Source organism: Mesoplodon densirostris, chromosome 3 (assembly GCF_025265405.1).
Source record: "Mesoplodon densirostris isolate mMesDen1 chromosome 3, mMesDen1 primary haplotype, whole genome shotgun sequence".
In the NCBI taxonomy this organism is placed as follows: Eukaryota; Metazoa; Chordata; class Mammalia; order Artiodactyla; family Ziphiidae; genus Mesoplodon; species Mesoplodon densirostris.
This window is the reverse complement of record NC_082663.1, coordinates 129,203,082-129,219,133: the sequence shown is the minus strand read 5'-3', so window position 1 is coordinate 129,219,133 and position 16,052 is coordinate 129,203,082. Positions and strand designations below refer to the sequence as shown.

At 53.7% G+C, this 16,052-nt stretch overlaps 1 protein-coding gene across 1 annotated transcript; it reads right to left on the bottom strand.

The window, feature by feature from the left end:
- Positions 1–384: 384 nt before the first annotated feature.
- On the bottom strand, positions 385–15,670 carry CDX1 (caudal type homeobox 1). The gene is made up of 3 exons (XM_060092054.1): positions 15,238–15,670; positions 1,156–1,301; positions 385–600 (listed from the first exon to the last, which is right to left on the bottom strand). The coding sequence occupies exons 1-3, from the start codon at positions 15,668–15,670 to the stop codon at positions 385–387; spliced, it is 795 nt and encodes a 264-aa protein (XP_059948037.1).
- Positions 15,671–16,052: the final 382 nt, after the last annotated feature.

Here is a 16,052-nt window from a genome sequence, read left to right as displayed (position 1 = left end):
GTCTGCAAGCCTTCCATCTTCTCTCGGTTCCATCTCCTTTCTCCAGGAGTCTAGTCCCTACAGCAGCCTCCTACCTTTGAGCCTCTGGAGGAGGAGCTGGGTGGCCCCCTCACCTAGCCCCCTGGGGATTAAGACCTCCCACCCCAGGCTCCCTTGTCCGCCTGAGGCCTAGATCACCAGAGCTGGAAAAGGTCCTTATCCAGCAGGCTCGCTGCACAGATGGGCCCAGGGGATGCAGGGGCTGCGTGGGTGGTTGGTCCAAGGTTACTCAGCTGGTCAGTGGCAGGGTTTGGGACTCAGACTAGGCCTCCTGGGCCCCCACAGGAGCCACATTTCTAGCCCCTGAGTCCTCAAGGCCCCCAGCCCACAAGGCTGGTCGGGGGGCTACGGTAGGTACTCCTCCTTGACAGGCACTGGGGAGGAGGTGCCCAGGAGGCTGGCAGAGCTGGGGCACAGGCCCCCCAGGGGTGGCCCAGCTGGAGTGGCGGTGACATCGTGGGCGGGAGGGGGTGGCTGTGAAGGCTGCTGCTGCTGCTGCTGTTGCTTCTTCTTGTTCACTTTGCGCTCCTTTGCCCGCCGGTTTTGGAACCAGATCTTTACCTGTGGGGTCAGAGAAGAGAGATGGGGTAGGCGGTGGGGAGACCGAATGACAGAACAAGAGGAAAAGAGGAAAGGCAGTGGAGCTCTTGTTTTTCGATGTGGCGCTTGGGGCTTCCCTCTTGCTCCGGCTACCCCAACTGTTCGTGGACCCTGAACACGTTCTCCCCCTCTGGAACTTGCTCCCCTACTCTTAAGACAACTTCCTCGTAACCCTCTTCCTCTCCATCTTCCAAAGCCATGCTCTAACACCCCTCCTCCAGGAAGCCTTCCCTGTTCTCCCTGTGACTGCTCCCTCCTCTGGATTTAAACAGCACTGATTAAAGCCCGCTGTAGCCTATAACTAATCAGGCCCCCATCCCCCTTCTGGTGGTCAGGGATATTGGGTTTAATTGGCCGGGGGATTGGCAGCAGCTCAGTTTCTATTGTGTTGTATGACCATGGCTGGGAGACAACCTCTCTGTTCTCCTCCCTCGACTGAGCTCCATAATCTGCCTGGCAGCCTGGAGGCCAGACTCCCTGTACTGCTCCCGTGGCTGAGGTGGGAGCCCCACACACCTGACGTTCGGTGAGTCCCAGGTTGGCGGCCAGCTCTGACTTCCGCCGTATGGTGATGTAACGGCTGTAGTGGAATTCCTTCTCCAGCTCCAGGCGCTGGTGGTCGGTGTAGACCACGCGGTATTTGTCCTTGGTCCGGGTCTTACCTAAGAAGCAGAGGTGCCAGGAGGAGAGGTGAGTGGGGAGGGGAGCTTGCAAAAGGCCAAGGCAGGGCTCCCGGGAGGAAGAGCAATCCAGGGCCCCTGAAGAAGGACCTTGAGGGAGTAACAGTCATTATCCCAGGCTCAGGCTTCGAGACTCTCAACCTGGGAGGCAAGCACTGTTCTCATGCCCATCTGGGGGGGCCCTAAGGCTCAGAGAGGGGAAGCAACTTGCCCAGGGTTACCCAGCAAGCTGCGGGTGGAGTTGGGGGTTTCAGGCCAAGTCTCCTGACTGAGAGCCCTACTCTGATTGCCAGGCCCACCCGATTTCGTGCAACAGTTCCCAGGTGTGGCTGCACAACAGACATGCGGGGAGCTTGTGAAAAACACAGCTTCCAGCGCATCACTGAGAACGTGAAATAGAAAGCCGTGGCATGGAATCTCCATTTTTCACAAGCTCCCAGGTGGTTCCAATTTGGGGATCCTCAGACCGCAGGTCTGAGCACTAGAGACTTGGAGGAAGGAACACCTGGCAGCAAGGGTAGCTTGAGATAACGAGACGTCAGCTGCTCCTCTCTCCTGTGCGCAAGGAGAGCAGGAAGGGCCGCCACAGCCGGAGGCCGAAGCAGGAAGCTTGCAGGAACTGCCCTGGGGTATATGCTCCTCAATTCCTGTCAAACGCCTGGTGGCTGGTGGCCGCACAATCAAACAGAAAGGACTGGGGCTGCCGGTGGCTCCCCAGGACCTGTCAGGCTCCTCAGAAGGCCCTGGTTCTAGGCGCCAAGCCCTGAGCTGGGGACTACTCTGCCCGGAGCCATCTACACTCCAGCCTGTGCCCAGGCACAGAGCAGGAGTACTCAGATCAGCCCACAAATATTTACTGAGTTCCTGCTGTGGCCAAGTGCTGGGTACAGCAGTGAGCAAAACAAAAAGTCCCTGCCCTCATGAAGCTTAGGTTCTAGTGGAGGGAGATGGGCAAAAATAAAATAAATATGGAAATTATTTGATATGTTGATTGATGATAAGTATTTCAGAGAAAAAGAAGGACTGGGAATTTAAGGAGGAGTGAGGCTGTGATTTTAAATAGAGTGGTCCATGAAGGCCTTACCTTGAAGGGGAACTTAAGCAAAGATCTAAAGGAGGTGAGGGAAGGAGCAATGCAGCTGTCTGGGGAAGAGGTTCCCAGGCGGAGGGAACAGTAGGTGCAAAGGCCCTGATGGGGTCATGCCTGCCGCCTGAAGATTAAGGACCGGTGAGGAGGCTGGTGCACCTAGGGTGCCGTGAGCCAAGGGAGCGGACAGGTCGAGCCGGGCCTGTGAGCCCCGGAAGGGACTCTGGGTTTTACTCCGTCTGGGACAGGAGCCATTGCAGGGTTCTGAGCAGAGGAGACAAGAGGTCTGATGTAGGATTTAAGATTACTCTGGCTGCTGCATGGAGAACAGATTGGTGAGAAGGGGGAAGTGTGGGGAGACCTGCCATAACCCAGGCAGGGTTGGCTTGACTTCCACACGAGGCTCAGCCTCGTGGATTTGAGGAAGTGGATTTGAGGACCGACTGGGTTAATGTCAGGGATCTCTTTCGGGCTGGGATCAGAGGTCCGTCTGGAGAGAATATTAAGAGTCATGCTTGGCCTGGGCTGCTGTCGGGGCCAGACTCAACACCAGTTTCCTTGTAAGAAGCTGAGCGCAAGCACTTTTTAGACCCACCCATGTGTCCCACCAGGGCATGGCGGGTCTGCATAACCATCGAACCCATCCCACTTCAGCCAAGGGCCCCCGCAGTAACCTGGCCTTCACCTCCCTGGCCCCAGCTCTGGGCCTGCCCGCTCCTTGGCACCCCTGCGCTAACCACCCTCCCACCAGCGCCATTCCAGCCCACACAGCTTGGCAGGACAGCGCTGGGCTCCTCAGAGCCAAAGGGTTTGTGGAGAACAGGAGACAACACATGTTCCTCGGCTCTTTTCCTTGGGCTTCCTGCCAGAGTAGCAGAACCACACTGGACTCTTCCACAACCACTGACCTCAGCCCACTGCCCAACACAGCACGGGACAGCCTCGGCCCTTGGCCAGGCCTAGCCCAGGAAAGGGACAAGGGAGTGGCTGCCGAGGCCTTGGCTCCAGATGGGGCCCCTCCTTGACCTAGAAAATTCAATGCTGGCTCAAAAACTGTTCTGCCTAATGCACCACCACTGAAACCCAGCAGAGCTCTGAACCCACAGCCCCACTGGGTTCACTGGGCTAAAGCCAGAAGGGGTCATGGGAGTTTAGTCTCCTCCCACTTTATAGATGAAGAGACTGACGTTCAGGATGGTTATACAGCGTCCAGAGGTCCAAATAAGAGAGGCCTTGTGAGTCCTTCTAGTCCAACCTCCCTGTACAGTCAGGGTCATTGAAGCCCCAGGGTGCCATGGACTTGCCCAAGGCCATTTCACCAGGCCTGCAGGTCTCGCTCCTGCTCTAGTGCACAACTCCTCACCCCATCAGATTTAGGGTCCACAGAGACTGCTATAGGGCCCTCTAAGCATTGGCAGCAGAAGCTCAAACAACAGACCACCCATCTACTTGTATTTCTGGGAAGAGAGGGTCCAGACCATGGTGAGGGCAGATCCCTGAAAGCGCTGGGCTGAGGCTGGGTGGCCCACAGGTTGAAAATGCCTAGAAGATTCACAGCCTGAGGTAGGGGGAGGAGGCTCCCTGCCCACCCAAACCTCAGCCTGAGAGATTATAAAAGACACCCCCCCTTCCCTCAGGCACCCAACCCTCGGTCCCATCCTTCCTGATGAGCAAGTGGGGATCCACTGCACCCATTTCATAGTTGGGAGAAATTGAGGCTCAGAAAAGTTCACTTGCTGAGGCCCATCCTTTCTGGTAATGGTATAAACCTGGGCTCAGGTTTCCTGACCTCCAGCCAGGCTTTTTTGGGTCAGGGGACGGACGAAATTAGATGAGAGATGGGACTCTAGCTGCATAGTTACTCCTCTCTGCATAGTTACAGACTCTAGCAAGGCTGGCAGTGAAGACCCAGCCTACAGGCCCTGTCACCCCCTCCCTGGACCCAAGAGAAGGGCTGGTGGGCTCAGGAACACATTGGCCACTTCTATCTGGTGGAGTTGCTCAAAGCACACAATTTTATTGCTAAGAAAATGGCTCTGCCAGAAAACAAAATGTTTGATATTGCACTGTGTGGTCCAGGAACCAGGGAGTCCCACCTGCTGTCCAGAAGGTGATAATGGGAACATCCTCCTTGGGGCCCAACTTGGTGATCTCAGCCTCATTTAACATGCACATGCCCTTTGACTCATTAATCCCACTTCTAGGGATCAATCCCACAGAAAAATGCCCAAAGAGGTAGCTGTTTCAAATAGCACAGAACTAAGGACAATGTACATGTCTATGAGTCAGGACTGGCTAATAAGATAAGCGATGGTACATCCATGGAGAGGAGCACTACACAGTCACTAAAAAGAAATTACAAAGCTCCGTAGGTGCCAATGTGGAGCAATTTCTAAAAATATATTGTTAAGTTTAAAAAAAGGCAAAATGTTGTAGATAGTATGTTGCTATTTTTGTATAAAAATGGAATACACACACACACACACACTCAAACATGTTTGTGCACCGAGTTCTTTCTGAAAGAATACACAAGAAACCAGTAATGGGGGTTGGCATGCCTTGGGGAGGGGACTAGAGGCTGGGGAGCCATAGGTAGGAGGGAGTCTTTGGGATGTTTAAATTTTTACCATGTGCAGATGTGAATTTGTATTTTTAATGACAATCAGGAGCCCTGGGCTCCAGTCCCAGCTCTGGGCCAGAACTCCCCACTGCCGTGAGCAAACCTCCTTTCCCCTCCTGTGAACACCTGTGCCACCCTGGGGGCCCAGGAGAGAGGGGGCAGGGAGGTGCGTGACAGTGGTGGGGCAGGGAGAGGGCCCAGGATGAATGATTTACAGGCCCTTGGGACACTGGGCCTAAGAGGGAAGTCCGGGCTCCTGTAACAGGTGTCTGATGGGGGCCAGGCCACTCCCAGCCACCTAACGAATAACCCTCTGGGCCAGATGCCAGTGCAAGTAGGTGGGAGGGAGGGTGGGAGCCCCCCTACCAGCTCTTAGGGGTGAAGCATGGGGAGAGGAGAGCCTTGGATAACTCTGCAAATGAGAGGCTTTCTCTCTGCTCTGGCTGTGGGATGTGAGGAATGGCCCATCCATACGCATCAGGCTGCCGTGGAGGTAGCAAACTTCCCATCCCTAAAGCATGCACAGTAGAGGTCCTGGGAAGCTCCAGGCTAATGGTTCTAAATACCTGACCAGCAGCCTCAGAATTGCTTGGGGAGCTTTTTAAAAGCACAGATTCTGGCCCAGAAGTTCAGACTCAATAGGACTGAAGTGGGCCTCTGGGATCTGAAACTTGAATAGCTCTCCAGGTGACCCTGACATGTGGTTGTTTGGGCAAGTAGACCTCCGGGGCTGTGCCATGAAGCTTCTCAATGGCTGGGTGATCTAGGACACCTCACACCTCTCTGAGCCTCAAATTCTGTATCTATAAAATGGGGATAATTATTATTGTAGTAATGGCCAATGTGTCCATGTGTCAGGCACTTTGCATACATCTCTCAACAACCTATGAAGCTGTGCAACTGTTATCCCTAGTTTACAGATGAGAAAACTGAGTTTCAGCAAGGTCTGCACATCTGGAAGGTGAGATTTAGCCCAGGTCTGTCTAGCCTCAGAAACAGCATTAGAATCTATGGCCCAGTGTAAGGTCTCCCATAATGATCTCCAACTCTCGGGTGTACAGGGGATCACTTGAGATGGATGGATGAATGATGCCTAGCACAGTACCTGGCACACAGTAGGTACACAGGGAAAGGTAGATCTTATTCATTTCCATGGTGGCATAACCACATGGCAGGGATACTGGGAAATGGATCTGAGCGATGGGCTGTGTGTTGGATGAGACTGTTTATTTACAAGGTCCCTTCCAACTTGGAAACATGAAGCTTCCAATGTTTGTTGATGCTCTGATTATATTTGTTATTTTTGCTGAAAGAATTCTAAGACTGATTTCCCTGTCTGAGAGTCTAGAAACTGGGCCTGCCCAGCTGGAGGATAGAGGGCAGGAGCCTGGCCGTCTGCAGTGGGGCCTCCCCATCTAGCCTGGGCCAGAGTTCAGCCTCTGCCCCCAGGGTGGGGTAGGTGCCTCCAGGAAAATTGAGTGGCCTCTGGGTCAGCACGTCCTTTGACCTCTTCCTGCTGGGTTTGTGGCCCTGAGGGATGACACTGCCAGCTCTGGCCCTAGGGCTTGGAACACAAATCCATGACCCCTCTCTGTGTGGTCCAGCCCCACTGGCTGTATATCAAAATCCCCACAACCCCGACCGACACACACACACACACGAATGCACACACACACACACACACACGAATGCACATATGCATGCATGGATGCTTGTTAAAAATACATATTCCCAAGCTCTCAGATCTATTGCATCCTGGTCTCCCTGCCATCTTTAACAAGCCTACCAGAGGGAATTCTGAACCACCAGCTGGAGTCAGTAGGTCCTGGTCCCAGTTCTGTGCCATCTGTGTGGCCTTAAATAAGTCCCTTCTCCTCTCTGGGCCTCAGTTTCTCCTGTGCATCAGAAGAAGGTTTGGTGTCAGCCCCAAGGGCCCTGTAGATTCTGAACTTCTGTGTAGCTCTGAGTCCTCCCTTAAGGACCTGGGCCCAGGTCTGCATCCTTAGCTAAAGGACTTGACAAGTGATTGAATTTCTCTGGGCTTTCCTTCCCCCGGGGAACAGAATGGGTGTGAAAGCAGTTTGCAAAGGGCAAGGAGCTATGGACACAAGGAAAACTGAGCTGTTTGCAGAAGTGGATGTTGGAGGAATCCCTCGGGAGAGGGGGACATGCTGCCTGATGGGGAGCCGCAGGGCAAAGAACATTGGCCTAGGGGTGGGGAGGTCTGGGCAGGCCACCAGCCAGACATGTGATGTTCAGCTTGGACCCATGTCCTCATCTGTACCACCAGTGGGTGGGACTTCCGCTGCAGCAGCCCTGACCCACCCAGTTCAATGGTGGACGGATATCCTCCCTGGGCAATGAGGCTCTCTGCTGGGCCCATGACTGGTCCTTGTTCCGGCTGGTTTGCCGGTCCCAGGCTGCTCTAGCACAGTTCCTCATTCACCCCTGCTCATTCCTGGAGCAGGGGCGAGGCTGGCATGGGGGCGGGGGTGAGATGAGAGGAGGATAGGCAGGCCAGCCACGCTCAGGGGCCCTGTAGCCTTAGGCAAGCTTCTCCACCCCACTGTCACCCTCCTTCCTAGTCACAGCACTCAGCACCGCCCCCTCCTCCTCCCAGGCCTCTTCCCCTCTCCTGTCTTCTCAAGGGGGTCCACAGTCTGACTTGGCTACGAGAAGCAGTGAAGAGGACAGAAACTTCAGAGTCAGATAGACGCAGTGGTTCTAACCCAGCCAGGCCAGGTGCCAGCAGTGGGAACCCAGGCAAGTCACTGAACCTCTCTGAATCCCAGTTTACTCATGGGTCAAATGAGGACATGAATGCCTCCTTTAGACATGGTAGCTGTGGAGATTAGATGTGATCATTTCTTTAACAAGGTAGTTAGTAATAAGAGCTATCTGTGACAATGATGAAGAAGAAGGAAGAGGAGGAGGAAGAAGAGGGAGAAGATGATGACTGCAGAGACAATAGAGGCAAGAGGGATTCCTCAGTGGAGAATAAGGAGCCCATCTGGAATGGATTACATTCTAGAAACTCTTGAGCAGGATTTTCCTGCACTGTCCTATATGACAGCTACTAGCCACATGTGGCTATTTAAATTAAAATTAATTAAATGGAATTAAAAATTCAGCTCTTTAGTCACACTAACCATATAGCAAGTGCTCAATAGACACGTGTAGCTAGTGGCTAGCACACTGAACAGCATAGATAGAGAACTATAGAAAGTTCTATTGGACAACACGGCTAGATCAAACTCCCAGCCAGGGCTAGATGCTCACACCCTCATAGCATACCTAACCAGACTGCTTGGACTATCTACAAAGCAGCCTGTTCTTGCATCCATCACCCATTTATATTCTTCCCAGGATTTTCCACAAGGGGCACCAGAAATAAGGGGCACCCTTGGCCTAGAACAGCCCTTCTAAGAGTTGCAAGCAGCAACTGCATCCCTTCACGTCTTCTTCTGGGCTGAACAACTTGAGGCCACCAGCTGTTTCCTGGTGGAGTGTCCAGGCCTCTGTCCTACCCTGGCCATCCTCCTCTGGTCTGGAGGTGAAGTCCCTGCCTAATCATCCACAGGCGTGGGTCCTGAAGAGTCACATTTGGGGCAGAGGGGCAGGATGGGGCTCTGGACTCCAGCCCTTTTCTAGCTCATTGAGGAACCTTGGCAAATCCCTTCCCCTTGGTTCCTGGCTCCCTGAATGCTCTGTGAGGGCAGAGACCATGCCACCTTGCTCATTTGGTTCCACAACAGTGCCAGACACACACAGCGAATACTTGATGAATCCTTGTTAAACTTAACACAGACCTACTGCTTCCTGGTCTTCCCCTCACAGTAAATGGCCCCTATCCTCAGCCACTCAGGCCAAAAGCCTAGGTGGCACATCCCCTGCTTCCCACATCCAATCCATCAGCTGGTGGCTCAGCCTTTAAAGGACATCCTTCTGTCCAGCTCCACTGCTCCCACAGCCTTAGTCAAATTCACGAATCTAATGCAGAAATGTGCTGTTCTGGGGTCGAAAATACCTGCATTTGAAAAAACAGCGAGTACTCAATAGATGCTAGTTCATTTTATTATTACTATGGGAGGTGCTTGGTACTTATTTGTTAAACAGTTCATTCCTGTTTTTCATGGGTGGGGGGTAGATTAAAAACAAACGAAATAATTACGAACTGTGATGAGTGTGAAGGAAAGCAATGGAGCTGAGAGCTAGATTAAGTGGCGGGAGGCGGTGGGGGAGGGAACCTACTTTATTTAGCTTGGGGCAGCTAAATGTCACCTCCTGGAGGAGGTGACATTTAAGCCAAGATATGATGGTTGAGAAGGAGGTTTCCATGTCACCAATGGGGAAGAATATCCCAGGAAGACAGAACAGCATGTGCAAATGCCCTAAGGCAGAGAGCAGCAACAGAGGACCAGCTCTGTGAGGGACCCTGTCTGCTTCTTCTGGCAGGAATCTCTAGCACCTAGCAGAATGTTTGGCACAGAAGAGAGACTCAGAGACTATTACTGCCTGCCTGCCTACATGACTGAATGAAAGAGGCGTGTGATGAGCCTGGAGAGGTTAGCAGGGCTTTGAGCCCTGGGGTGAGGCGTTTGGATTTGACTTCAAGAGAAATGGGAAGACATCAGAGGGGGTTGAGCCTGGAGTGTCAGTCTCGGCTTTCACTAACATCTGCTCCCTCTCTCTGGTGATGCTGAGGGATCTATGTGTGGCATCCCTATAAGGTTGATGGGCAAGTATGGCAGGGGGAGGGCTTAGCATGTTAACACGGTGATGGACCTGACTCCAGATGTAAATGTCTCCAAATCCCAAGAGCTCCAGGACAGAAACTTGAGGGGTCATCTCATTAAGATAATTCCTCATCGACAAGCCAGGCTTGCTGCTAACAAAGCGGTTTTGGACCTTCAGAACAGCTCCCCAAGCTCTCAGCAGCAATATCTGCCAAAGTGTGCATGTGGGGGGAACACCCAACTGAAAAAAGCCTTCTGCCACCTTCTAACTGGGTCACTCCCCCCTTCCCAGGTACATCTGAGAGATGAGGTGGCAAATGGAGTTTCTGCCTTGAGAACCAGTTTTAAACAGCCCAGCACCTGCTGTGCCCATCCTCCCCCTCCAGCTTTTTATAGCTCATCTCTCACTGGCCTCCTTTTCCCCACCTGGACTGGAATGCACATGGGGAGGGGTCTTGGGCTCCCATTCTGAGTGTGTTGCTTTATTTTTATTTTATTTTATTTTATTTATTTATTTATGGCTGTGTTGGGTCTTCGTTTCTGTGCAAGGGCTTTCTCTAGTTGTGGCAAGTGGGGGCCACTCTTCACTGTGGTGCGCGGGCCTCTCACTATCGCGGCCTCTGTTGTTGCGGAGCACAGGCTCCAGACGCGCAGGCTCCGTAGCTGTGGATTACAGGCCTAGTTGCTCTGCGGCATGTGGGATCCTCCCAGACCAGGGCTCGAACCCATGTCCCCTGCATTAGCAGGCAGATTCTCAACCACTGCGCAACGGGGAAGCCCTGTTGCTTTATTTGATAGATGCTCATTAGGCTGTAGAGTCTAGGTTTGAACACTGTGCAGCAGCATCCCAGCTGTGTGAGCTTGGGCAAGCCACCTTACCCTCTCTGAGCCTCATTAACTTTATCTGTAAAATGAAGCTAATAATAGATCCTCACACCTCTTAGAGTTGTTATGAGACTTAAGTGAGATCATCCATGCAAAGTTCTTGGCACAGTGCCTGGCACATGTTAAAAACTCAGCTGATGCCACAGTTATTAGCTTTATCGTGAGCTCCTACAATGTGCAAGGTATGGTGAGAAGGACAGGACTGATTAGCACTGCTCCTTGAGGGGATAACAGATGGTAGATGGCAGGGATCAACAAGACAGTCAGTGATAAATGTTGTTCAAAACAAGGGCCTGGTACAGTGTTTGTAGGGGAGGGAACCAAGGAGGGCTTCCTAGAGGAGGTGGCCTTGGAGAAGAAGCAGGATTTGACCTGGTAAACATGTAGGAGAGGGAAGGGAGGGCAGTTCAGATCAAGGGACCCATAATAGAGAGGCAGGGAGTGTGAGGTGTGTACTCGCGTGCACCTGCTAAGGACTAGTAGAGATGGTCACAGGCACCAGTGCACTGAGTGCCTACTTTATGCCAGGGTCAGGGCTATGCTCTACTGGCACCATTGCTTCAAGGTGTAATCTTATTATCTTAATGTTACAGTGGAAGAAGCTGAGGCTCAGAGAAATGATCCAAATTAACTTGCCTGAGGCTAATGCAGCTTCTGACAGAAATGCAATCCCAGGCCTGAGGCTCCCACGCCCGACGCTTAACTGTCCCAGGTAAGCATTTCTGTATCTCGGCAAAGTAACAGGAGAGTGGCTTCAAGAGTGGGTTGGGGCCAGTTCTCAAGAGGGCTCTGAAATGGAGCTGGATTTTACAGCAATGAAATGGCATAAAATGAAATGGCAATTCCATGGCAGTGGGGAGCCATGGTTTAGAGGGCAGCTAGGGCATCAGAGAGAGGCTGAAGGTGAGAGGCCAGGTTGGTGACTGTGGCAATGGGCCAAGGGAGAGGGTCTAGGATGTGGTGGGGAGAGGAAGGTTCATCCCCTCCACGGGCCTCAGTTTCTCTATCTGAAACCTGACGGGGATGGACCAAGATCTAAACCCTGCTGCAAGAGTTTCATCATCTGAGCGGACATCTCCCGACTTGTATGGGACCTCAGCCACCCCAATGGGCCATTAACCTGTGAAAAACTATTCACAAGGAATTGGAGGCTAAGCCTTCAGCAGAAGGATAATTTAGAAACTTCCTAAGGAAAATGCTGATATTTACAGATGCAAACGGGGAAGACAGGAAAAAAAAATAGAGCCCCTTGTAGTCATTTCCTATCCTGGCCTCAGTCAAGTGAAAGTCATCACTCAGAACTGGTTAATGGGTAACATAACAGCCTCTCCCACATCTTCCCCATCTTCCCTGCCCCCTCCTTAGGGAAAGCTGGCATCTTAGTCCCAGCCTCAGCCACGCCTATTCCCCAGGTGAGGATGGAGTACTGTCCCATCCATGGAGTAGGGAGAAGGGGGCAACCAGGCTTCTACCACTGGCATGAGCTGCTCAGCTGGACAGTCATGGGTCCCATCTCTAGGTTGAGATCTCATCTCTCCCCTCTTCTCCCAGAGCTGTCTTACTGTCCCTCACACTTGCCCTGTTCATTCATTCAACAAAATGTATTGAGCACCTACTAAATGCCACACACTGAGTTGGGTGCCTGGAATGTAGTCACGGGTCAAATAGACATGGTTCTGGACTTCATAGGAGTTTACCTTGGTCAGTGGGTGTGGGAATAGACAACACACAAACATACAAATAAGTAAGTTAGTGCTCTGAAGGAAACATGGCAAAGATGATCAATGGGTATTGGGGGTGGGGGGTGCCTACTTTGGAACATCATGGAGGACCTCTCTGAGGAGGTGGCCATTAAGCTAAGACCTGAATGGTGAGAAAGAGCCTGCAAAGAGTCTGGGGAAAGAGTTTTCCAGGGAGAGGGAACAGTATGTGTACAAGACCTGCCTGCAGTAGCACATACAGCTTTGTAGACCTCAGGAAGGAGTGTAGATTTTGCCCTAAATATAAAGGGAAGCCACTGGAAAATTTTAAACTGACTCATCCAACATATATCCCAGCCCAGCCTCCACTTGTGTGAAACTGGAACATGCCTTAAAATCTCCAGGCTTCAGTTTCCCATCTCTGTGTCTGTTCTCTAACTGTCCAGTTCAGATATTCTAGAATGCTAGAGGCACAGAAGGGGGAAGAAGGGGCAAGAAGGGTACAATAAGAACAGGTGACCAGCAACATCTGGGGAGATGGCATGCACTGACCTTCCCTCTGCTGTCCCAGACAACAGCCTTACCCAGGAAACACCCCCAGAGACCCTGTATCTTCACTGCCCAGAAGGAGAAACTGAGGCCAAAGAGGAGAGGGGCTTGGCCTCTCTTTCAGGGAGGGTCTGTAACCCCACCCCAATTCTGCCCCCACCTTAAGAGTCAGAGTCAGATGCTGCCTGAGTGGACAGGCAGCAGCTTCTACCTTCGAAAACGCAGAATGGCTCTCACCTGGCTCCTGGGGTGGCCACTTTCCTCAGGAGCCCCCAAACCTCCCTCGGCCCTTCCTTTTACTTTCTGGGAGTGAGGGTGGAAAGGACTTTTGCCTTTGGGCAGAGTTACTCCTAGGCCCCCTATGTGCCCAGGGACAACGGTTTCCAAATGACTTCCGAGACGAGAGCTGAACTGAGTTCGGCAGCTCCAGTGCCCAGAGGGATGTGACTTGCCTGACATCACACAGCCTGGAAGCTCCCCAGGGTTCCTGCCAGTCCTCTGACCCCCACTGACCCACTCTCTCCCCCTCACACAGTGCTGGCCTCTCTCCAAGTCCCCGCCCCTGGGGAACCTCCCCATCCATCTCCAAAGTCACCTGATCAGCAGGAAGTAACAACCAGAATAAAGGAGCAGGAAAAGTGGGCTTCCTTCTTCAGGGAACAGACACAGAACTGCAGGACCCTGAGGGTCAGTGGCCCCAGACACTTCCTCTTATATAATCTAATGCAAAATTCTCAACCGAGGTTTATGGATAAAGCTTTTGGGGGCCTTTAGAACCCCTGAAATTGTCTGCCCGATTAGGAAACACTTTTTTTCTAGGGAGAACATTTATACTTCCCATCAGATTTCACAAAGGGGTCCTTTTGTAACTCAAACAAAGGTACAAGACCCTTCCCTCTTATGGGATGGTAAAACTGAGACCCAGAAAAGATGGCTGATTTAAGAGACACTGTTCAGAGATTAGAGCACAGGCTTGGTCAAATCCCAGCCCCACCATTTACTGCTTATGTAGGTATAACTATACTTGCACAACTCTGTAACCTCTCTATGCCATAGTTTCTTCATCTTGAAAACGGGGGTGATAATAGCACCTATGATAAAGTTATAAGAATTAAAAGATATTAGGTCAGTGCCCGCTCCGTTAGTAAGTGTTCCATAAACATTAGCTGTTATTATTTAGCCAAGGCCACAGAGACAAGTGGCACAGCTGGGACAGAAACCCCAGTCCTCTGAGGCCTCCGGAGGCAGACATGAGGTTCTGTGTCCCTGGGACTCCCAAGGAGGTGGTACAAATACAGCCAAACTTGTAGATCAGCCCTCCCCAGCATCTGCTGGGAGTGTGTGGGGACATGAAGGTGAAGAGAGAGAGGAGGTGGGGGATGTCCTAGGCTCGCTCCCAGCTGGGGGAAAGGGAGGAGGGGCTGGACATCAAAGGGTGGGCAGGCCAACTTCCCGCCCCTAAGGCCAGGTGGCCTTTGTCAGGACAGGCCGGACACAGTCCGGACAATGGGTATCATGTTCACTTTCTGGCCGACAGGAGTCACTACCGAGCCAAGGCCCAGCCTGTTACATGACAAAGGGGGGACCTAGGAAGGAGGTCAGGCCGCCCCTCATTAAAGCTGAGCCTTTGTCCTGCCCCCTCCCCTGCCTTTGAAGCGGGTGGATCCAAGAGGCCTGCCTGGGGGCAGAAGGTTCACAGGCTCAGGAGCCAAACAGTAGCCACCTTCCCAACTGCTCCTACTTTCCCCTCCCCCAGGGTCAAGAGTTCAGGGCGAGCCCTGGGATGGTAAGGTAGGGACCCTTCACCACCACCAATCTAACCAAAGAGGGCTCTTTTTTAGTCCAAATGATATGACCCACCAATCTCTTCATTGTATGGATGGGGGACTGAGACCTGGAAAGGGAAGTGACTTATGGGTGTTCACATAATCAGTGCATGTCCTTTGGGGGTTTGCAGCCCCTCTTTGGGGCTGGGATAGGGGTGCATGAAACGGATGACCACCAGGGCCAGTGTTGCTAAAAGTTTACCCTGGGATAAAGGTCTGGGGAACTGTGTCTAGTTCCGGCCTTGCCACGCAACCACAAGGCGTCGTTCTTCATGGCTGGGGTCTCAGTCTCCCTGTCTACAGGGAAAGACAGATTGTGCTTCCCGAGGCTCCAGGATTCAGAAGGGGGAAGCTGAGAGAACAGCCCCCAGGGACAGAGTCGGGGGTGGGCACACTCTGGAACCCAAGCAGGGCCGGGGCAGAGGTCAGACAGGGGGCGGCTGGGGCCTCGCTCTAGCACCTGCCGGCGCCCAGGGGAACCGTCCAGAGGCGCAGGGTGAGGGAGGGGTGCTTACCGCTGCCACCGCCGCCTCCGGCCGCCACGCTGCGCCGCATCCACTCGTAGGGCGTCCGCCTCTGCGCTCCGGGCGAGGACGGTGCGCCTGGGCCGCCGAGGGGCTGCGCCAGGAGACCCGGCCCAGGCCCCGGGGGCGCGGGCACCGCGCTAAAGTCCGGAGGGGGCCCGAATGCCAGCGGGGCCGGGCTGGTGGTGGGGGCCGCGGGGCCCGGACTGTAGGCGGCGGCCCATTCGTCCTTGGGCGCAGAGAAGGGCGTGCTCCAGGCCGCAGGGGGCACAGGGCCCGGCTCCACGTGAGAGTAGCCGGTGAAGTCGGGGTACTGCGGAGGCGGCGGGGGGCCGTAGGCTTGCGGGCCCAGGCCGAGACTGGCGGGCCTGGCGGGGCCGGGGTACACGGGGGATTCCTTGTCCAGCACATAGCCCACGTACATGGTGGCCGCGGGGCCCCCCGCGCATGCTGGGCCCTGGAGCCGCCGCAGCCGGCCGCCCCGACGAGCAACTGCTCACCTGAACTCCCAGCCCTGCCGCCGCCCGCCCCACCCAGGCCTTTTATAGCTCCGGACCGCCACGGCCCCAGCCGAGGCGGGTTTGCATTTCAAAGCGGGGGGAGCCTCCAGGCCGCGAATCAAAGGGGGAAACCCGTCGGGGGCGGGGGGTTCAAAAGGAGACAAATTGCCGCCCCAAGCGGGAGGTGGACGCCGGGGCCAAGGGGGGTGGGGGGCGCGGAGGGCGCATCCTGAGCGAGCATCGAGGCATCGCTAGGTGTGGGAGTCTCCTGCGAGGCCCCAACCTCACCGCCCGAACACCTCGACC